The sequence below is a fragment of the Adiantum capillus-veneris genome, chromosome 6 (assembly GCF_014529385.1).
Source record: "Adiantum capillus-veneris isolate H3 chromosome 6, ASM1452938v2, whole genome shotgun sequence".
Taxonomy (NCBI): Eukaryota; Viridiplantae; Streptophyta; class Polypodiopsida; order Polypodiales; family Pteridaceae; genus Adiantum; species Adiantum capillus-veneris.
In genome coordinates this window covers 73,442,235-73,469,582 of record NC_140936.1, presented here as the reverse complement: position 1 = coordinate 73,469,582, position 27,348 = coordinate 73,442,235, and the positions used below count along the sequence as shown (strand labels likewise).

Sequence of the window (27,348 nt, the reverse complement as noted above, 5' to 3'; positions counted from 1 at the left end):
CAAGCCATGAATCTCCGCATACTGAACAGGGTCAGGCACAAGCTTCTCAAGTGCCTCTATCATCCGATCCATGGCTTCGTAGACTTTGCCAATGCATGGTTGCAAGCCATCCACCACTCGAAGTAGGTGTAGAATAGGCTTGACCATGGCGTCAAGAGTCTTCACCTCCTTCCACCAAGCGGCGTCGTCGGCCCATTCTCGGCATTTCGATCCTACTGCTGATGTAGACTCCGGCATGGCCTGGAACTCATCACTGAGAAAGAGGCCCCTTAAGGCTCCGCCACATGTAGACAAGCGGCCTAGCATAAGCCAATTGAATGCAAATCTTGTCTCTGAATATTTGAGCAAAGACAAGTGGCTCCTCTTTGAGAATTCATGGCGCACTTTTTGATGGTTGAGCACAAAGGAGACAATTCGAGAGGCGTCACCAATGGTGGGTGAAATCCATGACAAGTTCCCTATGTCCTTGAGGAGGTTATTGAGGCAATGCGCCATGCAAAATGTGACATGGATACTGGGATACATGCCCTCAATGATAGCTCCGGCTACCCTATTTGACGCCTCTCCATCTGCAACCATACAAAGGACATTCTCCGGGCCGGTGATCTCTATGGTGCTTGTCCACAAAGGACATTCTCCGGTGATCTCTATGGTGCTTGTCCACAAAGGACATTCTCCGGGCCGGTGATCTCTATGGTGCTTGTCCACTCCGCAGCAAGCATCTCGGCGGCCTTGCCACTATCAGATGCATCATGTGACTCCACAAAGTACATCTCCCCCCGAGAGTAGGCCACCACCCCGTGGATGGACCGCTTGCGGGTGTCGCTCCATCCATCTACAAGAAGAGAGACGCCATTGGTCTCCCACAAATCCTTTGTTGCTTGGGCCGCTTGCTCCACGGCAAGCTTCTCTTTGTCAAGGAGGGTGGTGCGAAGCCTCTCCAATGAAGGTGGCACATAAGAGGAGCCATATTCCCCTATTTTCGTAACCATGGTTCGAAAGTATGGAGACCTATCCACACAAAATAGAGGATGTTGCGTTAGTATGGAGAGTCGAGAAATTATAACCCATTATGAATACAAAATGGAAGATTGCAATGTGTATATGCCAAGGGAAACTCACCGCGAAGCATGGAAGGCAATGTGGTCGTGGAAGAAGAATCGGGCAACCGACCTATCCACCTCTTCCTTCAATTTAGGATTCCAATTTTCGTTGAGAGTGGTTTGGCGATGCGGAAGGGAAGAGGACGGTGTAGATCCATGGCTCTTGAAGGTTCGAGAGATGTCGTCAAGGTTAGCTTCCCTTTGCTCTCGCGGTGTCGCCGTGGCGGGAGGGATCAACGGCAACAAAACGGCCCCTCTTGGCCGCTTCCGCAACCTCATACACCGTGAGTTTCTCAAGAAGATTCAACCTCTTCTCGGGAGCTACATGAGGGCAAAACTTCACCTCGTGACCGGGTTCATGAAGAAGATGGGCTCGCACTTTGTTTGAACGTCCCCGATCTCTTGTATGGACATAGCTTGCACGTCCATGGTCTTGCACCGCCACCTTTGCCACGCGAGGTAAAGTCGACTTCATCCCACCACGACCACGTTTGCACGGCGGGCCTCCTTCGAGAAGAAGCGGCTTGAGAAGTGGAGTTGGCTTGAGATGACATGATGGTGGAGAGACTCGAGAGAGTAGAGCTTAGAAGTTAGAAGGGTTAGAGGAGAGCTTGTGTGGAGAGAGAGTAAAGGAGAGCTTCAAAGTGGGTAGAAGAGGGAGAGGAGAGCTTCAAAGTTCAAACTTGAGCCTTGAGCTTGAGGGAAATGGAATGAGCTTGAGCCTTGAGCTTGAGGGAAATGGAATGAGCATTGAGCATTGAGACTATGAGTATTAAGAGGCCCAAGGGAGCCTTTTATAGCCTCCCAAGGGCCAAGGCTTAAAAAATATGGCAGTTGGGGCTGCACAGAGCCGTTGCAAACGGTCAAAAACAACCATTTTTTTGAATCCGACCCCGGTCGACCCCTGCCGTCCCCGTCCGGTCCGTTCGACCCCGGTCCGACCCCGACCGTCCCCGGTCCGGGCCCCCTGCGACCCGCCTGTCCAGCCCGTTTTCCGTCCGTCCCTCGGCGTTCCCAGCCGTTACCGGCCCGGTTACGGCCGTCCCCCGGCCCTAGGGCCCGTCCCCCCCGTCCCCTGTAACTATGTTCCAGATGCTTTCATATGCATGTTCCTTGCTCCTAGTAGTTATCTGCACAGAGATAACAAGAGCTTCCAAAAACATTAATTCCACACATATTGAAATTTTCTGCAAGAAACCTTAATTTTCCAAAGTTGTAGGATATAAGATCTATTCGTCTGTAAGGCTTGTTGAGAGGATCAACTTTGCCTTCTGTCGCATATCCAAATTCTCAACCATTGACGAGATTTTTAAACGTCTTCTGACAAACTTCCCTATCGAAAATTTGTCCTATTCTTCGTTCTCTTCTTCAATTCCCATGCCAGATTTCAACTTGTCTTTGTCTTTCCACCGAGAGATGTTATCTCTGTCAAATTCTTCACGAGAACACATGTGTAATATGGGATTCTTTATGGCTTATGCCCTGTAAGTCAGAGCGATGAAGACGAGAGTGGCTAATAAGTTCGGGGTCGGGATGCGAAGATTCTTTAATAACAATTTCCAAAGTGTCCAAGTGCCCTGTCTGCTCTTTGATAGGACCGGTATGCTTTGAGAAAAGCACACGCTTGAAGCTCTGATACCACTGTCACATACTTGGGCACCCCAAGTCGGGATATCTGTCACAACACACGAGAGAATCACTAAAAATACTTCAGAAAAATAACCCGCTTTAAAATTGAGTGAGAGAGAGTCGAAACGGACCAACGTAGTTTTGTGCCCAGAGAGATTGCCCCCAAAGACTAGTGCCCCTTCCGGTATTTCTTTTTATATTAATGTTTGAGCAAAGTACAACTCCCGAGGGTCCTCTGCTCTTGAACTCTGCGTCTAGATGCTCTGCAGAGTGAGGCCCCTTCAGTCTATTTATTCTTACAAGGGATGCCCCAAAAGCTTCTAAACTCAAAAGCAAATAATCCCAAAAGCACTTGTTCCAAAAACTGCCAGAAAAGCAGCCATAACAATTTGCCAAAATCCGTACAATTTGCCATGTCACCAATTGTCAAGCAAATCACGAAAATCCGTATTGTCCGCCACGTCAGCATGTCAACGTGAATTCTGGTCTGTCCTGCTCCCAAACAGTCTATCTAGGTGATCATTCCACGTAATCTGTTTGTGACATTGTAAGCCTAGGATGAGTGCTAGCACTGGATTCTGATGAGTATGGAAGCTTGTGCGCGCCAAATTTAATCTGGGCCGCTCGGAAAGTCACTTATAAGTTTATAAGTGAGTGGGAACTAGAGAATTTACTCAAAAGGGGTAAACTGTACACATGGCGGCTCCAGGTGGATTTTCCACTTCCATCAGCTAGAGGGGACACCCAATTTGAGAGTTGAGGCTGATTTTTGAAAGAAGTGCAATTACAGAGCGTGTGTGAGTAGTGGGTGCAGGTTGACAGCTTTAATGGAAAGCTTGCCTTCTCCTTTGTCTCATGTAGCGCGATGATTTGCTCTCGCACATCTCTCTCTCCCCTTTGCACACATGGTGATGCCCCACTAGTTGAGCTACTCAGATGAATATGTACAGTTTTGAGGGTTTATGCGCGTTTGTGAAGGCAAGAGCCTTTTGAACACGAGTTGGATTAGCTCACTGCTAATCCCCCACAGGCATGCACAGTTCCATCGCGAAAGATTGCGATTTTGGAGAGTTTTCTCGCATCAAAACTCGTCCAATTTATAGGGGAACTGTCCCATTGCATGCGGGAGCCCTTGGGACGCGCGTGGGCGTGTTCGCTCCGCTAAAAACGATCCGAAACAGAGAATTACAGCCTGCTGTGTTTTTCTGCAGGTTTAGGGTTTTGCTCCTAAACCGCAAGGGAACACTAGGCGAGCTCCGTGAGAGCCTTGGGATGCGTGTGCAGGGTTTTGGGCACCGGAGAGCAAAAACAGAGAAATACAGCATGCTGAAATTCTGTTACAGCTCACTAGAACGCTTCTAAATTATGAGGGAATCCATACTAGACAGAGGTTTTTGACCTACAGGGGTTCTGGCGCCGTTCTGCTGCCGAAATCAGGTCGGAAATCTGCGTTTTTCAGCCCTCGCCAGGTTTGGACAGCTTTGTGAGAGTTTGGCCTAAGTGTACCGATCGTCGATTGTTAATTGAATAAAAAAATACCGAAAAGGGCGCCAATTTGGGAGCCTACTGTGTACAGGCCGGTTATAGAGAGCCCGAAGCTGCTGATACCTTGTGAGTGCGCATGTGCGAAAGAGAGAGAGAGAGAGAGAGAGAGAGAGAGAGAGAGAGAGAGATGATATGATATGATATGATATGATATATTAACGTCTTCAAAAGGCCAAAATGACCTATGAGACCAGCTGATACAAAGTGGTGAAACTAGTACAATGTCTAAATACAAAAGTACAAGGGTATTGAATGCAAAAAATAAAAATGAGAAGTGAGTAGTGACAGTGAAAATGAAGTGTAGAGTAAGTTCTCAATGACACTACGGATGTCGTGCTAGGATGTCCCTGATCCTCTGCTGAAGTCTACGTCTATGGAGTGTGCTCCTGTGTCTCGGTCGAGGTCGCCTCGATCTCCCAAGCTCAATCGCCCTGTCAATGAGGGTGCTTCTGGTATGCACACGGGCACAACTCTGCGCTGGTGGCTGCTCTCCTGGCTTTCCCGATCCAAAGAAATCTGTGATCGGTCTCTGTGACTGTCGTGTCCCATGTTTCCTCAACAGACTATCCCTATGCCGCTGTAGCTCAAGTAGATATAAGCCAAGGCATCTCTGATCCTCATACTTCATGACTCTATCTAGGGGTCCAAAGCCCTCCCTGAATAAGCAATGGAAGCGCCCTCGTATCTCATAATACACAGTGCAGTGGCATATGTAATGTAACTCTGTCTCTGGCTCTGTACCGCATAATTTACATATCCTGCTCTCCGATGGTATCCCTCTGCATCTGCCCGTCTCAATCTCCAAATGGTGCGAGGATGTGCGGATCTTACCTATAGCGCATCGCAAACTATGAGACAGATGAGTGTCCATGTAGCTCGGACGAATCACAAACCCATCTCCCGAGAGTTGGAGAAGATGCTCCTTGTAGAAAGCCATCTTCGTGCCCAACTCTTGCATTGGCTCTACCCATGTCCTCCTGGTGTCCAACTGTATAAGATCCTGACGAATAAGTCTAGTGATCTCTGTCCGTGTGACTGGTAGTGAAGGTGCATCCATGGAATACTAAAAAGGAGGCAGTCTATCTAGGCTGAAACCATGCCTCTGAAACCAAGAGGTCATCTACGCATACCAACATGATGTGTCTCCCTGCGTCGCTAACTGTCTAGAAGACTCCAGAGCCAATCTAGCGTATCTGCCTCCACGTGTATCCCATAGGCTGTGCAAAAAGGACACTGATCTGGTAATAGCCTCAATCTCTATAGGAGGGGCTGCTAGCTCCGCTCGAATAATCGCATGTGGTACGGAGGACTTGGCTCTAATCATCCGAGAGATCATAGATACCAAGGGCCTCTCCATGTTCCTCCACCTGTCATGATCCACAGATGGTCCCCACACCTGTACCCCATAAAGCATAGCTAGTATCAAAGAGCCATAGCTTTGTTCGTGGTTCCTGAGACTGAACCTGCGAACACATCCTCTCTAGCCCTCCCAGTGCTGCATATGCTCTAGACAGTCTAGTCTCTGCTGCTCTCCTCAGAGCAAACCTCGGTCCCGAGAATACCACCCCAAGATATGTATATGCATCTGTGTATTCCAAAGTGTCCTGACCATATACGAGTGTAGGTGCCGATCTCCTGACCCACTGCGGAGTAGTGTTAAACACCATAACCTTGGTTTTACCAAGGTTCACAAACAATCTACTATCCTCCGCAAAGCTGTGTAATGCATCCAACTATCTCTGCATGCCCTCTGGTGACTCTGATATCAACACAATATCATCAGCATATAGTAACAAAGGGATCCATGTCCCTGCTAGCTGAGCACCTCTGTCGCCTTCTCTGTCAATGTAGTCAGAAACCTCATCTACATACATACCAAATAGTGTAGGGGACAGAGGACACCCCTGCTTCACACCAATAGTGGAATGCACAATGTCAGAAATCCCCTCAGGAGTGCGTACGTGGCCAATCACTGAGCCGTATAAAGCCATGATCCCCCAAATGATCTCTGTGGGCACTCTCAACTCCTGTAACCTGCGCATCAATCTGGCTCTCGGTACTGTGTCGAATGCTTTGCGGAAATCCACAAAGCAACAATACATCCGTCTCCCATGTGCCCTACCCTCCTCAATAATGGCTCTGAGTGTAAGAATATGGTCCAAGGTGGAGAAACCCCTCCTGAATCCAACCTGTCCTACTGCTCGTATGCCTCATTTTCTGCCCATTTACTCAGTTGCTGCTCCAGGATGGACGCATACAACCGTGCTAATGTGTGCCCTACCATAATAGTACGGTAATTCCCTGGTACCTTGGGATCCCCTGCTTTAAAGAGAGGTACAATAGTAGATAAACTCCAAGACCTGGGCAGTCCCTCACACATGACCCGGTTAAACAACCACGCAAGAACCTCTGACAATAAATCTCTAGCATGTATCAAGTGCTCTGCCACCAAACCATCATGATCATATGCTCTCCTAGTCTTCATCCTGTCAATGGCCTTCTTCACCATCTCAGTGGTAAAGAAGGTATTGGTGTTTGGGCATGGCTCTGGGGGGTCTGGTAGAGGCGGTTGCCCCGGTATTGTATATAATGATGCTACATACTGACCCCAAATTTCGGGAGAAGTAATCACTGGAGGGGGGGAGTGCTCATGGAAGAGACGCCAGGCCTCCCCTGAATCTCGACTCAAAAAGAGCTAGTACAAATCACGTTCCAACTGGGCTAAAAAAGCCCGCTTCTTCCGTCGTACTAGACGCCTAAGAGCAATCCGAGACTGTTTATATGTGATCACCCCAAGTACAAGCTCGTGCTTAATCTGAGCTCTCATCTCTCTACACTCATCATCATACCAACTATTTTGAGGTATGCTCCCAGAACGTCTTCTCTGATCTGGTCGAGTATGTGGGTATGCCTCTGTTGCTGCCCCATGCAAGATCTCAGTCAATAGAGTAGTAATCTCCTCCACAGTATAAACTGGCTTGGCTGCCCACATCCGTCTGTAAATCTCCTCTACATACACCGAGTCGGTCTCTGGTGTAAAAGCATATCGTGTGTGTGCAATCCTTTGTGGTGTCTGAGAAGCACTGTACTGGAAGGAGACTGAAAAAGTCAAAAGAGCATGGTCCACTGCTATTCCAACAGGTCTAGATCCCACACTAAGATCCTGAATACTAGAAACGAAGCTCGGTGAAGTCATGACATAATCCATTGTACTAGCCCCATGTCTATGCGGAAAGCATGTAAACCCCCCAGAAGAAGGAAAAATCTCTATTCCATTATGTATGGCCAAACCATGCATAGCCGTCATCTCCATGAGATATCTCCCATACTCTGTATGCTCCCTATCTGTTGAGTGTCTGTCAAGCCCCATCTCCGAAATATCCACTTCTCTGAGTATCTCCTCTGAGGTATCATAGAATACCGTTTGGGAGTTGGCCGTCCTGGCATTAAAGTCTCCCAGGAGAATGATATCTCCATCTCTAGAAAAGAGAAAGGAGATTGTCCTCTGGGTGAGGCATAGACTGAAGTACTAGAGGGAAAGTAACATATAGCAATATATAAGAATCTGCCCGTCTCAGCTCTTAGTCTCACCCACATGTATCTTGCCTGGTCATCTCTCCGAACTATCTGTAATAGCGGCTGCAATTCCTCCTTGAATAAGACAGCTACACCTCCTGAACCCCGGCTCCCGTGCTGGGATCTAGCATCTGGTCTACAAGCTGTTTCCCATAAATAACCAGTCACACGTGGCATCAACTGTCCAGCCATCAAATGCGTTTCTGAGTAAAAAACAATGTCTCTATCTCTGAAGCTATCCTCAAAAGCACTCACATCCAACCTATAAGATCCATTACAATTCCATGCCGCCATCTGGAGTGTGGTCCCATAGGTCTCGCACCGTCATGCTGTGCGCTTTTCACAAAACCACTACTTTCCCTCCTCTATAAAATGCAATTTTTCCTTTCTCCCTTGCTGCCTTAATCTCTGGCATCAACTCTTGCATATGTGTTATTTGCGACAAAGTAAGGTCATCCCCCATAAATATCCCTGTGTTCTTAAGTGTTGGTCTCTTCTTTAGGAATTCCTTCCTTGATTCCATAGTTGGAAATCGCAAAACAAGTGCTTTCTCTTTGACATTTCCCTTTCCATCGATTCCCTTCTTTCCTACTCTCCAAGCACCTGTATGCGTAGGTTCCGCGATGCCCATGCGTTGCAAGAGTTCCTTCATTTCATCCTCTACATTTCCAGTGTCTTTGATACCTGTAATACGCACATGCAGGGCTCTATTCTTCCTCTTCTGTTCCTCTTCAATGGTCATATCGATGATGGTAGAAGTCTGTACGGCTTCTGGCATCTGGGCCTTCCCTTTCTTTGCACCCGCAATCCATTTTTCTGCTTCTCTTGTGTTTTAAAAAGGCGCTCCGCCCATGAAGAGGCCGCTTTCGAATTTTGCTCTTCCCCTTTGCGCAAAGTTTCCACTTGCTCCTTAATTTCCTCAAGCTCCTTCAACATCGAAGGCTGATTTTCCCTCTCCATTTTGGGCATAATCTTGCAAGCTGCAAGCTCCCCTTTAAGTTCTTCAATCACTGCATCCTTTTCCTTTATGCACTTTTCCACATTTGTTTTCCAGGCATCAAAGCTTGCAATTGCCTCATCTAATTTTTTCTGCATAATACATTCCATAACATTCACTTCTGCCCGCACTAAATTCTGCATCTCCCCTTTCAAGGATGCGTACATCTCATCATGTTTACCAAGCATCGCTTCATCCAATTCTTTCCTCATATCTGCATACATAGAATTCTTATAGTTATCTGCATTTGCATACATCTCTTTCCTAATATCATCTCTCATAAAGCTGAGCTCTGATTTAATCATTACTTAAATTCTTTCCATTAATACATCATCCTTGACTCTAATGGTTTTCCCTGCCCGTAAAGAACCTGGCGAGAGTATACTTTCTCTGTTCCTCCGCTTGAAAGTCGCTTGCATTTTTTGTGGGGTGACGAAGCTACTTGTATCATCCAACTCATCTGGTTGGTCCATCCTCCGAGAGAAAACTCCCTTGCTGCGTATCTGCTGCTCAGCACGTGGTCGTCACTTGCTCTCTGCTCCTTCTGCGTGTTACTCAAGCCAACACACAGTCGACACTGCTCAATCCAGCATGCAGCCTGCTGAACCTCAAAGCTTGCACACGCTTTGCCTACAGTAGACTGTGCGCACGCACGCTGAGGTGCTGAGGATGCAATGGCGAGCTTGAGTGACGATGGTCCTTTGAGAGAGAGAGAGAGAGAGAGAGAGAGAGAGAGAGAGAGAGAGAGAGAGAGAGAGAGAACACAAACGCAAGATGTGTGAAGGGGGCGATCAGCCCCCCACGACTACCATGAGCAGAAGACCCAATACAACAACCAGATAGTGTGGAAGTGGGTAACCCCCTAGATAGGTGCCCAAAAGCAGGTAGGGCAAAGCCTGGAAAAATCCCCCACGACCCAACATAAATGATACATGGAAATATATATGTGGACGGCCAGCCCCAAACTCGGGCGACCGGACCAGGTACAACCTAAACTATGGGTGGCCAACCCGGAGACATACTAACCATACAAGTATGCCCTAGACCTGTGGTGCAGCAAAGTGGTGTAAATATGTCTGTGTGTGTGTGTGTGTGTGTGTGTGTGTGTGTGTGTGTGTGTGTGTGTGTGTGTGAGAGAGAGAGAGAGAGAGAGAGAGAGAGAGAGAGCTTTATTTATGTCTACTAAAGGCCAAAGTTGGCCTATGAGACCAAATCATATACAAAAGTGGTGATCTGGGTGTCGGTAAAAATGAGAGAAAAGAAAGAATAAATCGATTGTGCCTACTGTGAATGAGTATGAGAGTGGGTGGTAGCTCCGACTCCGCGGATAGTGGCTACCCTGTGTGTGCAGCATAGGAGTATAGGCCCGTGTGTGTAGCTCTGACACAGCAGAAAATGACTACAGTATAATACAAGGCCACATGATGGTGGGCAATGTCCAGCTAAAAGCATACTATAGGGGATGGGTGGAGAATGTCATACATAGGGGAGGGTGGTCGAAGAGCCTCCTGCAGCCTGGTGGTCCAATGCGTAGATGCATACCTCATCTCCAGGCGGTGCTGATGGAGTGCCCATATCCTCAATACCTCGTCGTGATGTGGTCGCCGTCTCAGATAGCCAGGGACTCGTGGTCTACGACGCGCTCTCTGGGTGTCGGCCTGCTGAAGCATGAGCCCGCTCGTGTGAGTCGGAGGTCTCTGGCTATACACCTCTCGCTGGAAGAACTCTGTAATAGTCCGCTGTGTACTCGCACCTGCCTGCTGTCGTGGCTGTAGAATCTGCTCACGCATGCTAAAAGCAGTGGTCAGGAAGCGGCCTAGCTGGATCTGGTCACTCCTCGCTATACACTGCTGGAGTGTAATTCCTCTATGCCAAACTGAACTCTGAGCTCCGAGTAAGTTGGGCATCTCACCATGAAGTGCTCCTCGCTCTCCACCTCTGTATGGCAAATGGGACATATACGCTCATCTTGTGGTATGCCTCTGGCTCTGCCCCTCTCAATCTCCAACTGGTGCGAGGACACTCTAAGCTGCCCAATGGCCGAGAGAGAGGAGCACATATTGGTATTTAGTGTGTATGTGTGTGAGGAGCATACGTTGGTACTTAGTTCTATACACATTATTGGACACTGACAACATTAGTGGGGATGTCTTAGTATTTAGTCAATACTATGAATGATGGAGTTGATAGTTATATTGTCTTGAAGATGACTATCATGTACTTTCCTTTAAAGTTTGAGTCTCTGCTTATCCTAGATTCATCTAGCTAGGGTATATATTTTTTCTAATGGAGAAGAAATCAAGCTTTGCAAGATACATACTTCAGAATCAAGGTGGTGGGAGTAGGAATTCTGCCCCTTTCTGCTGCTACCAATCGCGAGTACTCCTGGTGAATATAACTGCAGAAAAATAATAATCATTACACAATAAGAACTTGTTGTATTTGCGCTAACAGCACTTTTGGTTGCATATGACAAAGTACCTGCGAATAGAGGGTTGCAGCTTGACATGTGTCCACCATTACCAAGAGCTCCTTAAATCTGATCAAACAGTCAGTCCTTTATAAATAGAGGAGATAAACCTACAGAGAATCCTTTCTTACAAAATATTAACTTTCTACTTCTATCCTTTGTGTGCCAGAAAAATTTGAAAAATTGGGCACTTGCCTTTTCTTCTCTCTCATTTGCTCAATTGCGTCAGCCAAGTCGTGGCTCTGTATCTCTTCTGAATCTTGAAATTTCAGAAACTGGTCACCTCCATGCCCAGTCATGTACAACAAAATGTGGCTGCCTTCATCGCTCAGCAACCTCTTTGAGCGAGGAACAGCTGAATCGTGCCGTCCAGTTAAGACTCTGAGAAAATTTTCAACGGTTACCTCATAACCACGATAGTCCACCTGCATAAAACTTGAACGTCCGTCTCTCTCTCTCTCTCTCTCTCTCTCTCTCTCTCTCTCTCTCTCTCTCTCTCTCTCTCTGTGTGTGTGGCATTGATGCTGATGCTGATGATTTTAGTCTCACTTTATTTCATTTTTATTATTGTACCCAAACATTGGATTAGATACACCAAGATTGTATCAGTTTGGTCTCATAGGTCATTTTGGCATTTTGAAGACGTTCATATAGCATTTCATTTCATCCATCTCTCTCTCTCTCTCTCTCTCTCTCTCTCTCTCTCTCTCTCTCTCTCTCTCTCTCTCTCTGCTTGCTGCTGCTCCCTGCTCGCCCGCTGCTTGCTGCTGCTCTGCTGCACGCTCGCTCCCCCACCACAGTTCCACCTGCTCGCGCTGCCCTGCTGTGTGCTGCAGCTTTACACCCCCTGCCCCCCCCCCCCGCTGACGCGCTCTCCCCCCGCCCCCCTTGCTGTCCGAGCGTAGAGAGAGAATGGAAGTAGAGAAACAAGCGTAGAGAGAGAAGCAAAAAACGTAAGAGAGAGAAAGAGAGAAAAAATGGTGCATAGAGAGAGAGAATTTGATTTTTCAAGCGTAGAGAGAGAGAGAGAGAGAGAGAGAGAGAGAGAGAGAGAGAGAGAGAGGTGAAGCGTAGAGAGAAGGTTTGCGAGTGTAGAGAGAGAAAGAGGGAAGCCGCGTAGAGAGGGAGAAAAAAAAAATCCCTCTCCCTCTCTTGTGGCAGCCTTCCGACCATGAGGAAGCAGAATGGCAAAGATGACCCGGTGGAGGATGCCATCCAAAAATGCAAAGAAGAACTGAGCGAGTCCATCAGCATGATCAACCACCATCTCCTAGGTACTATCAACATACTCGACGCGCGCGTGGCAGCACAGGAAAGCACGATACATACACTCGAGGATCGCGTGAAGGCTCAAGATGAGGAAATCGCACTACTCAAGAAAGAGCTTGCAGAGGTGCGATCGCAGAATGTCCTCGAAGAGGGAGAGCTTCAACCCTCAGTAATTGAAGAGCTTAACACGATTAAGGAACAAGTGCGGGCCATCAAAGAAGGTGGGGAGCAACAAAAAGAAATGACGACCTCGTGGGTAGATGTCATCACAAAGACCCAACAAAAAGCAGAAAAGGCCGAAAAATGGATCGAGATTGTCAAGAAAGGGAAAGGCAAGGAAATAACCCCCACCCCCACACCAACCATCACATCATCCAACTTGACACTAGAAGAGGAGCAAAGGAGACGTGTGCGGGCCTTAAACGTAAGGATATGTGGCCTCAGAGACCAAGATAATGTGGAGGAAGGTGAAAGAACTCATGACTCTGGTGGGGTCAACGAGCAGACACATACGAGGGCCTGGAGAGTGGGCACAGAGAAAAGCGGGAGCAACGGAGAAACCTCGAAGGAAAGGGCACTCATTCTCCACTTCCCCTCCATGGAAGCGAAGAAGGATTTCCTGAAGAAGAGACCGACTCTAAAGAAGACTGGCATCTTTCTTGGAGATGACCTCACCCTCTCGCAGATTGCTCATATGCAAGAAGTAATGCTGGAAATTAGAGCAGCAAGGGAAAAGGGGAAGATTGCTTTTTACAAAGATGGAAAGGTGGTAATATTGGAGCGACGTCCCGCATGACGGGGCGAGACCTATGAGACCACACTAAAGATGGCAACCTGGAATTGTAACGGTTCACTTCGTCTTGATGTAGGGGCCTTTGAGGATAGCTTCACAGGGAGAGACATCATCTTCTACTCTGAGACGCATCAAGCCCCTGGGCAATCCATGCCACAAGTGAGCGGATATAGATGGGAGACAGCCTGTAGACAAGAGACCAGATCGAAGCATCGAGGACGAGGCTCAGGGGGAGTGGCGGTTCTATTTAGGGAGGAGTTGCAGCCATTGATATATATAGCACGCAAGGATGAGCATGCTAGGTACATGTGGGTGAGGCTCAGGGCAGAGACGGGCAGATACCTCTACATTGCTATCTGTTACTTTCCTCCTAGTACGTCAGTATATGCATCACCTAGGGGACAATCCCCCTTTGCTATTTTGGATAATGCCATATGGGAGTTTTCTAAGGATGGTGACATTATCATACTAGGGGATTTCAATGCTAGGACTGCCCACCACCAGACAATATTTTATGATACTTCCGAGGAAATGCTTAGGGAGCTGGACGATACAGAGATGGGTCTATCCAGATTATCACAAGATGAGGAATACACGGAATATGGCAAATACTTGATAGATATGGGAACCGCACATAGATTGGCCATTTTGAATGGCCTACAAAGATTTCGACAGCTGGAGGTTTTACTTGCTTTCCACACCGACATGGTGCCAGCACAGTGGATTATGTTATGGCCCAGCCAGGTCTCATTCCATTCTTTCAAGATTTCATGGTGGGCACTAGGCCAGTTGGAGTAGCATTTGGTCATGCTATCTTGTCCTTCACCTTGACGTTTCAGTTCAGCACAGCTCTATTAGGAGAGGTCCCTACACACATCCGTTATACCTTCATGAGGGAGATGGACTTTGTGTATATGGATGAGATATACAGGAAGCTATGCACCCAGGAGCCAGGACAGCCACTAGATGAACTCACTCAGATACTGACAGAGACGATCCATGATGCAGCATCAAAAGCATACCCCCACAACCAACCTACACGGAGACGATCTGGAAAAATGCCCCAGAACAGTTGGTATGATGAGGAGTGTAGAGAGATGAGGATCAAGTTACAGAGGGAAGTGCTCATGGGTATTACCACACATAGACAGTCACAGATTGATTATCTTTCGCCGCCTAGTGCGACGAAAGAAAAGGGCTTATTTATCCCACCTAGAGCAAGATCTGTATCGGTTATTTATAAGTCGGGACTCAGGCGAAGCATGGAGGCTATTCAACGAACATTCACCACCACCAACGGTCACCTCCACTGAGACATGGGGGGAATATGCCACATCTCTCTACACAGCATCAGGACAACCACCTCTACCGGACCAACTAGAGACATGCCCGGAGACATGTTCTTTCTTTACTGCCGAGAGGGTAAGAAAAGCTATTGACAGGATGAAGACAAGGAGAGCACATGATCATGATGGTCTGGTAGCAGAGCACTTCATCCATGCCAGGGATATGCTCGCAAAGCCCCTGGCTATGATGTTTAATAGAGCCATGTATGAAGGCTTCCTTGAGACTTGGAGTATGTCCACGATTGTGCCTATTTTCAAGTCAGGAGATCCCATGATTCACGGGAATTACCGCACCCTAATGGTTGGTCACGCATTAGCTAGGCTGTATGCATCCATTCTTGAACAAGAGTTGAGTAGATGGGCAGAGCGAGAGGGCATAAGAGCACCAAGGCAAGCAGGTTTCAGGAGAGGTTTCTCCACTCTTGACCAGATTCTGACACTCAGAGCTATTATTGAGGAGGGTAGACATCATGGCAAGAGGATCTATTGTAGCTTTGTGGAGTTCCGCAAAGCTTTCGACACAGTGCCAAAAGCCAGACTCATACGTAGATTACAATACATGGGTGTGCCTACAGAGCTGATTTGGGGGATTCTGGCTCTATACAGGACAGTGATGGGGCGGGTACGCACCACTGAGGGAATGTCGGACATGGTCCTCTCCAATATTGGAGTAAAGCAGGGATGCTCCCTATCCTCGACTCTTTTTGGAATGTATGTGGATGAGTTTTCGGACTATGTAGAGCGTCAGGGGGACAGGGGTCTCAGCTAGCAGGGACATGGATTCCGTTGTTACTATACGCTGATGATATTGTGTTGATTTCTGACTCACCACAGGGGATGCAGCGTCACTTGGATGCTCTATATACATTTGCTCGTGACAGTGGATTGTCTGTCAATCTAGGGAAAACCAAGGTTATGGTATTCAACACCACACCACAGTGGGTCAGGAGGTCGGCACCCACATTTATGTATGGCCAGGAGACTGTGGAGTATACAGATGCATATACTTATCTTGGGGTAGTCTTCGGTGGACCGGTGTTTTCACTAAGGAGAGCATCAGAGACTAGACTGACGAGAGCATATGCAGCTTTGGGAGGACTGGAGAGGATGTGTTCGCAGGTTCAATTTCAGGAACCGCGAACAAAGCTTTGGCTTTTTGACACTCTAGTGACTCCAGCTATGCTCTATGGAGTTCAGGTATGGGAACCCTCAGTAGACCACCATGGGAGATCTGGCAACACAGATGGATGGAGATGTATGGAGAGGCCTCTGGTCTCTATGATCGCTCAGATGATTCGGGCTAAGGCCTCAGTACCACATGAGATTATCCGAGCCGAGCTAGCCGCCCCCCCCCCCCCCCCCCCCCCCCCCCCCCCCCCCCCCTCTCGTGGTGGAGGCGTTGACGAGATCAATTTCTTTTATGCACGGTCTATGGGATCTCCCCAGGGACAGATACGCTCGGCTTGCCTTGGAGTCATCTCGACAACTAGCTCTACAAGGCGATTCAACATGTTGGTATGGACAGATGACAGCATGGTTTCAGTCGCATGGTCTCAAGATGGATAGATTACCTCCGCTTCAATACTCCCTAGATGCACCCTCCCTGTCTCTCACACGGACAGAGATCACCAGACTCATACGTCAAGATCTGATTCAGCTAAATACCAGGAGCACATGGATACAGCCGACACAAGAGTTGGGCACGAAGATGGCCTTCTACAAAGCATCTTCTCCAACTCACGGAGGATGGCTTTGTGACTAGACCTGCATACATGGACACACATTTATCTCATGGGATAAGATGCGCTATTGGACAGATACGCACATCCTCACATTAGCTCCAAATCGAGACTGGCCAATTTCGAGGGGTGCCAGCAAGAGCTAGGATATGTCACCTATGCAACTTAGAGCCAGAGACAGAGCTGCACTACACATGTCACTGCCCGGCATACTATGAGATACGCGGCCGCTTCCACTGTCTGTTCAGAGAAGGGTTCGGACCTTTTTCTAGAGTCATGAGATACAAGGATCAAAGGTGTCTCGGATTGTTCCTGCTAGAGCTGCGCAAACTTAGGGAGAGCTTGCTGAGAACATAAGAGGAAAGACAGTCTCAGAGACAAATCACAGATTTCTTTACACCAGCCAGAGGAGAGCCAACGGAGCAGTCATTACAGCAAATCTCAGAGCCTACTCATACTATAGGTACACTGCTTGATCGAGCCACGGAACTTGGCAGATCCAGACGTCCACGACCTCAAGGGGTCTCCCACTACCGATGAACGCTGCAACAGAAGATACAGATCACTCTAGCTCGACATGCAAGAAGGCCCAACCAGAGTACTGACCATGGAAGAGGTAGATGAGTTCCGACAGCGACCGATGAGAAATTTCATATGAACCCACAACCCCCCCCCCCCCCCCCCCCCCCAACCCAATTTCCTTTCTCCTTGGCGTCTTAGTGTTAGTTCTTTGTAACTTTGTAATTTCCGTACTCAGACATGGTATCAGATTCACCAATTGTAACTTTTTGGTCTCATAGGTAACATTTCATTTCATCATCTCTCGAGCGAGCGAGCGAGACTGGCAGATATAGACAAGTTTCGACTGAGGCCAAGCTATGTCGTGTATGCCATAGAGACAGAGTTGCATTACATATGTCATTGCTCCGCATACTATGAGATTCACGGGCGATTCCATTGCTTATTCAGGGAGGGTTTTGGACCACTTTCCAAAGTTATGGGATACCAGGATCAGAGATGCTTGGGTATGCTCTTGCTTGAGTTGAGGAGACATAGAGATTGCTTGTTAAAGCGACCAAAGAGATAGACTCGACGGCAGGTTACGGCCTATTTCGGGCCAGCCATTACCACTAGACAGCTAGACAGACGGGTTCTGCAGTAGAGTTCGGATCCCACCTCCACTAGAGGCACACTGATTGACCATGCGATGGACCAAAGGAGATCAAGGCGTCCACGATTACAGAGAAGGGCATTCCAGCATAGACAGAGATTACAAAGGAGGATTCGGATTATTTTGGCACGCCACGCACAATACCCAGTCAGGTTTTTGATCATAGAGGACATCGAGGAGATCCGACCCTGACCAATGCTGGATTTACTCTAAGCTGGAGGATTATCCCCTCTTAGAAGCTTTAGTTTTCTTACATCCTCATTATTTTGCACCTTTGTATTGACTAAAGAATCTCTAGTCTTTCCCTCACTTTCACTTTCACTACAACATTTTGTTTAGGATGTTCAGTATTTCTTCAGCACATAGACTTTGTATTAGATTCACCAGTTTGTAACTTGTTGGTGTCATAGGTCATTTTGGACTTTGTAGACGTTAATATCATTTCATTTCATCTCATCTCTCTCTCTCTCTCTCTCTCTCTCTCTCTCTCTCTCTCTCTCTCTCTCTCTCTCTCTCTCTCTCTCTCTAGGCACCCATTGTACCAATGATCACACATATCCCACATAGTACTAGCTAGTAGCACTCCTAGTTTCATTTTTAGCATCTCTTTTTTGTACCCAAACATGGTATCAAATTCACCAATTTGTATCGATTTGGTCTCATAGGTCATTTTGGCCTTTTGAAGACGTTAATATATCATTTCATTTCATTTCATCTCTCTCTCTCACACAAAAAGTACATTGCTGATTCTCTATTACTCTGACCGCCTGTAGGTGGCCAGAAGGTGCCTACCTACAGGCTACAAGGGAGTGAAACCGATACCTCTCGAAGGTAAAGTACAAAGCTGCCCAAAGGCATAGAGCTTGTAAAGAGCTGAAACCTATTAGAGACTAAAAGAACTGAAAGATAATGCCCATAGGCTGAAATAACTCTGACACTGAAAAAATTCGAGGGGAAAAAACCCTCCTACTAAGGGTAAAAGTGCCCTATGAACTAGATGGAGAGCAGAGAGGAGAAGATATCCATAGATGCCTTTGGAAGGCACCTCGTAGCTATCAAGCAAAGAGTCCTCCAAGTAAGCGGTAAGGGGGTAGCTATGCTACCCAAGACCACCAGGCGACTGGGAAGAAACTAAAGGAAAATGGGCGGGAAGAAGCTATCGAATACCATCGCACCACCAAGCCATGCATGCATGCACAACACTTAAGCACAACTAGCGCGCACACACACACACACACAAACATACAATCCTGACAAGCATAAACCAACCTACAAGCATCCAAGCACTCACACAAACGGACACAAAAAACCTCGAACTAGAACCAAACAGAAAAACACACATGATGAGCGCGAAGCGGTGTGTGCAAGTGATAGAGCACGCGAGGAAGTGCAGGGTGTGTGCAGATAGGGGTGGCGATAGCCTGCAGTAGAGAGGGAGCTAGCAGAACGAAGAGGGAGAGAGGGAGCGCTACTCATTAGATGCGGGAATAAGTGAGTGAGTTGTGAAATAACTCACATTCCCTTTATTATAATGTATAGGACCAATTTAAAGTTAGTGGCCAAGTTCAATGTGAACTTGGCCAAAGGTTAGTAACCTTTAAAATATACATTAAAGGGGGCCATTTGGGCCTTTAACCCAACAACCTCCCACTTAAAGGCATAAATGGCACCTTTAAGCTACGTGACTCCCACCATCTCTATACATAGATGATGTTGTGCTTTGGATAAGCATTTAGTGAGAGCATCTGCTGGATTTTGTGATGTATGGACCTTAACCAATGTAATAAGGCCATCCTCGAGCACTTCTAGAATGAAGTGATACCACACATCAATATGCTTTGTGCGTGCATGAAACATGGCATTCTTTGCCAGGCATATGGCACTCTGGCTATCACAACCAAGCATAGGTGCCTTGTCAGGCAAACCAAACTCACTGCATAGGCGTGCTAACCAAATGGCTTCTTTGGAAGCCTCAATGGCTGAAATATATTCAGCCTCTGTCGTAGACAATGCAACAATCTTTTGCAATCTAGAACACCATGAAACAGCACCTCCCGCAAGAGTAAACACATAGCCACTTGTGGATTTCCGTGTATCCACATCACTAGCCATGTCAGAGGCACAAAATCCCTTCAACTCCAATGGTCCTACTTGTGGATTTCCGTGTATCCACATCACCAGCCATGTCAGAGGCACAAAATCCCTTCAACTCTAATAGTCCTTTACCATAGTAGAGGCATTTGTTTTTAGTCCCTTCCAAGTACCTCATAATGGACTTCACTGCATCCCAATGCAACCTGCCTAGATTAGCCATAAACCGGCTCACAACTCCCACTGCATGGGCTATGTCAGGCCTAGTAGCAACCATAGCATACATAAGTGAACCACAAGCTGAAGCATAAGACACACTTTGCATGTCATTGGCTTCTTCCTTTGACTTAGGACAATCATCCTTGGAGATTTTGACATATGGCTGTAATGGCACACCAAGAGGCTTTGCTTCAGCACCTTTTCAAATACAATAGGCGCTTGTCTCTTTGCCTTGTAACACGCACTCCAAGTATATGTTCACCTGCCTCAAGGTCTTTCATTGAAAATGCAGATTTCAGCTGCCCTTTAAGAGCATCAACAGTGCTTCTTTTATTTGCAGCTATCAACATATCATCAACATAGAGCACAAGAATGATAGGGCTGTCATCCTCATCACGTTTGGTATACAAACAATGGCCTGCATAGCTTCTTTTGTAACCATGTTTAAGCATGAAGCGATCAAACTTCTTGTACCACTGTCTACATGATTGTTTCAGCCCATACAAGTTTCTATTGAGCATACATACCAAATGTTCCTTGCCAGGAATAACAAAACCCTCGGGTTGCTTCATGTAAAGCTCTTCTTCCACATCACCATGCAAGAAAGCGGTATGTACATCCATTTGGTCCATTTCCAAATCAAGAGCAGCCACTATGGCAAACAATACACGCAAAGTGGCCATCGTCACAACAGGAGAGAACACTTCCTGAAAGTCTATGCCCTTGGTTTGAACATATCCCTTTGCAACTAGCCTTGCCTTATACTTGGGTTTTGCATCAACTGTCTTGATTTTATACACCCATTTGTTAGAAATAGCCTTCCTTCCTTTGGGCAATTCCACCAAACCCCAAGTATAATTAGCATGCAAAGCTTTAATCTCTTCTTGCATAGCAAGCTTCCACTTGTCGCTGTGCTCACATGTCTTTGCCTCTTTATACGTAAAAGGCTCTCCCTCATCTGTCAACATAATGTAATGCAAAGAGAGATCATATCTGCTCACAGGCCGTCTTTGACGAGTAGACCGCCTCACCCAATGATCCACATTATCCGGCAATGGGTTTAGATCGGGTGGCATGATAAAATCATCAACAATGGGCTGCTGTACATCATTTTCAGCACCATTTTCAGCATTGTTCCTTGGCTGCAAATGCCCTTCAGGAGCCTCAATTTGCTACCCAACATCTTCTAGCTCAAACACCATTGGATCATCTACATTTTCAACCATATGTGGTGCATCCTGAGGGTCAAGAACAGGCCTAACAAGTGGCTGGTCATGCTGAAATTTGACCCTTTTATGGTCATGCTTTGAGGCACAATTGTTTTGAAGCAGCCTTGACTCATTAAAAGCAACATCCCGGCTGCGTATAACCCTTTTGAGCTGAGGTAACCAAATCCTGTAACCCATTTCCCTTTCTTCACCATATCCCATAAAAAAGGCCTTTAATGGACTTGGCATCTAGTTTACTCCTCAACTCAGGTCTAACATGCACAAAAGCCTCACAATCAAAAATGCGTAAGTGATCATATAAAGCAGGCTTGCCAGACCAAACCTCTTCAAGGATGTCACCTTTCAAAGACATGTGAGGGGATTGATTGCATATATGGACTGCAGTTTTCAAAGCTTCTCCCCAAAATCCATGAGAGAGATTAGCTGTGGACAGCATCCACCTCACCCTCTCACAAAGTGTCCTATTGAATCTTTCAGCCACACCATTAGAAGAGGGGCTGTATGGCACAGTAAGCTCCCTCTTAATGCCCAAATTTTCACAAAATTTGTTAAAATCAACACTTGTGAACTCCCCCCCATTGTCCGTACGCAAGCATTTTAGCTTTCTACATGTTTGGGTGGTCACAAATGCATGAAATCTCTTAAACGCAGCAAAGGCTTCATCCTTAGATTTAAGCAAATAAACCCAAATTTTCCTAGAATGATCATCAACAAACGAGACAAAATAGCATGCACCTCCCATAGACTTAGTAGGCATGCTACATACATCAGAATGTACAAGATAGCACACAAGATTTACGAGAGACACCAGAGTAATAAGAACGCTTTACTTGCTTGCCATATTGACATTCATTACAAAAGTCAAGCTTTGTGCCTTTAGCATCAAGCTTGTTCAAAGTACAAAGTTTAGAAAGGCCCGTTTGGCTCATATGGCCAAGCCTCTTGTGCCACAACTCCATGTGAGAGTTAATTTCAGCCAATGCAATAAACTTGCCCAACACAACCTTTCCGTGCATGCAATAAAGTGTCCCTTTCTTTGTGCCCTTTACAATCAGCCTTGAGCCTTTAGTCATTTTCCATGATCCTCTCTCAAACAAGATGTTGTAACCATGCATATCCATCTGACCAACAGAAAGCAGACTCTTCTTGATTCCCGGCACATATCTAACATCATGCAAGACAAGCTCATTTGTGCCATCTATGGAGAGATGCAAAGTGCCAATACCCTCAATGGAACATGCATGATTGTTTCCAAGGTATACATGGCCACGCTTGCCTACATCAAAAGTAGAGAAACACTCCTTGATAGGAGTCACATGAAATGAAGCTCCGGAATCAACTATCCAAGTCTGGGATAATGCATCATTGACAGTCAAAAAAGCATCAATAAGATCACTGTTGGTGATCTGCATGTCCTGTGAATGAACATTAAGAGAGGCATCAAAGTCATAAGCATCATCATCTGACAAAGTGGCACACAAGATATCCTCTACATCTGATAGCTCCTCAATCACAACACTAGAAGCCACATTGGCCTTCTCTTTGTCCTTTGAGTTATCCTGTGCATCTGTCTTGACTTCTTTCTTCTCTTTCTTTTTGTCTCCGCCATTCTTTTTCCGTTCTAACTCGGCTTTGTAGTACCTGCAATCGGGTTTCTTATGACCTTTCCTACCACACTGATAGCAAGTCACATCACCCTTGCCTTTGCTGGCATTTCCCCTCTCCTTACTCTTACTCTTACTCCTTTGTGCATAGGCATTCTTCTTTTCTGTCCTGCCTCTAACCATGTTGGCACAGCTGCCTCCCTCTCCACTTAATTTCCTCCTGATTTCCTCATTCAAGATAGAACCCCTAACACCATCAAAGGCCAAATTGGGATTATTGGACAATGAAACCACCAATGTTTCCCATGACTTAAGTAAGGTCATAAGCAAAAAGAGAGCTTTCAGCTTATCATCAAAAGGAGGCAAGCCTGAATCCTGTAACTGCGACAAAGTACCTACGAACAACGACAAGTGCTCTGCAGCGCTCTTGGACTTATTTAGTTGCATGCCAACAAGTTTTCGCATCAAATGCACTTGGTTGACAAGCGTTGTATTCTCATACATTCCCTTTAACTTCTCCCACACATCAAAAGCACTTGTGAGACCTTTCACATCAATGACTGTCTCATCGGTCATGGCCATTTTAGTGTATATAACAGCCTTCCTGTTTAGGCTAACCCATGCTTCATCCGTCATATTCTATGGCTTTACCTGTTCAAGTGCCCCTTCATAATCCTTAAGAAATAGGATTCCCTGAATCCCATCTTTCCAAAGGTCGAAGCCTATTCCATCGAACCTCCTAATCTCGAAAAGATTCTTCACATCCGAAGAAGATGAGGCAATAGTTGCACGAATAAGAGGGCTAATACTCTGAATTTTTTGGGCAAAATGCACAAAAACCGGAGTATAGCCTCACAGAGATGTGCACTACAGCTCCAAATGGTCACATGAGCAATTTGGGGCAAAATAGGTCGATTTAGGCACAAAAAAACAATTTCTGAAATTTATGCGCAGGAAATTTCAGCGAGCGAATTTGTGCTCAAACACAACAAATTTAGTTGTTTTTAGCCTCACAAAACATACATAAGGCTAATGCACAGCCTTTAGAAGCATGTAAGAGCAAAAGCCCCAATTTGTAGCATCAAATTGAATGAAATTGAGCCACAAATGGTCATACATTGCCAAACTTTGTCAAACGTGCGTAGATTGCATAAATTTGCACTTTCTCCAAAGTCGCATCATAAAAACACTTGCAAAAACCTGCATAAATCTGAAATTTGTTGAAAACACCTGTTTTGGAATCTGTTTTTCGGCAATTTCAGTGTTTTCGAGTAGCGGGGACTTAGCAAAGATGTTCCCACACCTTAATACATCATTTGCAAAGCCTGTATTTTGCTGTCATAACCTGTAATTTGCTGATTTTGACTTAATTTCAGCCTGTTTTAGGTCAATTTGACTTGTCGGAAGCTCTTTAGTGTCCGGGAACGAGTCCTTTGGCGATGAAAATGCAAAATCTCGCGTGAAAGTTGACCTCCTTGGCTGAAAACCAGCGTTTGCACGTTTGGGAGCAAACCCTAATTGGGCTCTGATACCAGTTGATGAGCGCGAAGCGATGTGTGTAAGTCATAGAGCACGCGAGGAAGTACAAGGTGTGTGCAGATAGGGGTGGCGATAGCCTGCAAGAGAGAGGGCGCTAGCAGAACAAAGAGGGAGAGAGAGGAAGCGCTACTCGTTAGATGGGGGGAATAAGTGAGTGAGTTGTGAAATAACTCACATTCCCTTTATTATAATGTATAGGACCAATTTAAAGTTAGTGGCCAAGTTCAATGTGAACTTGGCCAAAGGTTAGTAACCTTTAAAATATACATTAAAGGGGGCCATTTGGACCTTTAACCCAACAACACAGACATAGACAAAAAAACACAGGCACACGCACATAGACGCGCACATACCCCGCAAGAACACAAACACATACATACATCCAGACTCACATACAAAAGACCCAAACCCGCATAAACACACACCCCCAAACAGGTCAACCCCACTTGGGCAGTTGCAAAGAGGACCGAGGGGTAGGTGCTGAGGGAAGGGGCTGGAGAAGCGAGACAGGTCAGGAAAGGCAGCGGCGTCACAACTGTGCGCATGAGTTGCAAAGAGGGCCGAGAGGCAGGTGTTGGGGGAAGGGGCTGGAGAAGCGACACAAGTCAGGGAAGGCAGCGGCGTCACAACTGTGCGCATGAAACCACAGACAATGCAGCGAAGAAGCACGTACTGGAGGCAAGGAGGTAAACAAGTGCCACACCGAAGTAGGCGGGCAGGTTGGGGCACGCGCGAGAGGCTTGGTGGAGGAACCAGAAACGCCAACAAGTCTAAAATATGCGAGGGCCACATGGGTCGTAAGTGTGAAGCCATAGCCCTCTCCATCGCTAGGGTATGTCATGGCGTCTCCAAGAGGTGGTGGCAAAGGCGAATCAACAACACCAAGGAGTGGCAGGCAAAGAGTGAGCGGCGAGCTAGGGGTTGATCCCTGTGCGCACGCCATCCCTCTCTCTCTCTCTCTCTCTCTCTCTCTCTCTCTCTCTCTCTCTCTCTCTCTCTCTCTCCGAAGGTGGGAAGTCAAAAACAACTTCTTTTAGCGCAAGAGAAAGCACATGCATTTGGCAAGTTTTGGCAAAATCTAAAAGGCAAGCGCGTTGAGAGCTTTGGTGACTTGACACTTGAGGATATGTATATGCATTGCAAGAACCTCTATGAGCAACCCAATGTTGATAAGATGGAGGGTTGTAGCTCCCTTCCGTTTATGTGTCCCTTCTTTACCGTTGAAGATGTATGCCGCACGCTTGAGAAACTTGTTACTCGCAAGGCAGGGGACCTTCAAGGTATCAAGGCTGAAATGATTAAATGGACAAGCAAGAAAACACGATATTGGATATGTGATATGTTTAACCTTGCACTTTAGCATGGCATGCCTCATGATTGGAGTGAAAATTCGATCAAACCTTTGCACAAAGGAGGAGATGTAAACAATGTGAACAACTATCGCACTATAATGGTTGGTTCTTTGATAGCAAAGTTATTTGGATGTATCATGGAGATGAAGATAAGTGAATGGGTTGAAAACAATGGCAAACGTGCGCTTGGCCAAGCAGGTTTTCGTCTCACTCATGAATGAGCACGGATGTATGCGGATTTCTCATGAAAAGCTGAAAAGTATGCATTCAAGGAAGTCACATTCCATGTCTCTTCCTTGGCATGACACAGTTGTAGAAAGAGCACATGAAAGTATGAGCACCAAGCATGGGCATTTCCATTGTGTTTTTCTCATGTGACACCTCCAACCCTATGTGTCCGTGGACAAGCTACAGCATGATCAGGGTTCAGTCAGTCTAGTCAAGTCTAGATTAGCAGTGATGGCACTTTTGTGAGTCTATTCGTAGACCGTGCATGCCCAGTCACTAAGTATAGATGCATATCCTCTGGTTACACACAGCATTATCATTAGTATTCCCTTAAGAATCCATCAGATTCAGTTAGGGGAATTTTCCATTACATTTAGCCTATTTTCCCTATTTTTGGTATTTTCACTTATTATTTTTAAGTGCTTCCCAACAAAAGTAGGTAGGGCAATTTTGCTAAGTTAATATATAAGCAAACCCAAGTTAGCACTTTCTAGCAGAAGAGGCAACAGGAGCACATGCTCAACAGGCACCTTCTCAGTAGATCCAAGCAAGAACCCTTGGCATTTGCAGATTCCCCCATCCTCGCGACACCCTCAAGCACCCTAGCGTTTTCTGTCCTAGCAGTTCCCGCATCAGCAAAAGTACCCAATTCCCTTGGCGCTTTCACCTTGCATGATCGCCATCCTCTCTAAACCCCTAGCGTTCGCAGATTTTCCCAATCGCCAGCAGAAGCACCAGAATGGCCTAGCGTTTTACTAACGCTACAGATCAACATCAGCATTTTTGGTTTTCAGCCTTAGCGACAGTAGAACAGCAGCGTATTTCAGCAGTCTCCATAGCAGCAGATTCATCCCCGGTTGGATGCAAAAGAACCCCCATTTTCAGCCATAAAAACGCAGCCAAAACAGTCATTTTCAGCCATCGAAACAGTCCCGAATTTCAGTAGATAGAAAAACACAGATTTCAGCCCTAAAGTCGTCGTCGTCATCACCGTCGTCGTCATCGGCATAGCCCAAGTTGCATCAGTCCATTGCATACGCATTGTACCACTTTGTGCAATCAAAAGTAGACCACTCGCCGACGAGAGTGGGGCCTTCGGAGGTGGGTTTTACGTCTCCGGTGTCGTATCTCTCTTCTCTCTCTATCTCTCAGTCTCATACACTTGCACGCACAGTGTCCCTTTACTTTGTTTGTGATCATAGCACTTTCCATTAAGAACGGAAGGCTCTCCCTTCCATAAGAACTAAAAGGAACCTTGAGCACAGTTCGGAGCACTCATCTTGAGCAAAGCGCAAACAATCATTCCGCTTCCACATAACATTGGTATCAGAGCTTTGGTAGTGTTCTGTGTCACTCAAGGAAAGAACCACAAGAATCACAAGAATTTTTTTGCTTGTTGAGGTCGCACGAACCCAAGTTCGCTTGGGCGTGTCGATTCCTAATCGTGT

General features: G+C 46.5%; 1 protein-coding gene across 1 annotated transcript in view; it reads right to left on the bottom strand.

Annotated features, from left to right (window-relative positions):
• LOC147455695 (Peptidase C13 family) overlaps window positions 1–27,348 on the bottom strand; it is a 50,178-nt gene that overhangs the window by 6,670 nt on the left and 16,160 nt on the right. Inside the window, exons 4-6 of the mRNA XM_086514410.1 lie at window positions 11,516–11,745; window positions 11,332–11,389; window positions 11,171–11,248 (exon numbers count right to left, since the gene is read on the bottom strand). Coding sequence (XP_086370536.1) covers window positions 11,171–11,248; window positions 11,332–11,389; window positions 11,516–11,745 — 366 coding nt within the window. The remainder of the gene's footprint in view (window positions 1–11,170; window positions 11,249–11,331; window positions 11,390–11,515; window positions 11,746–27,348) is intronic.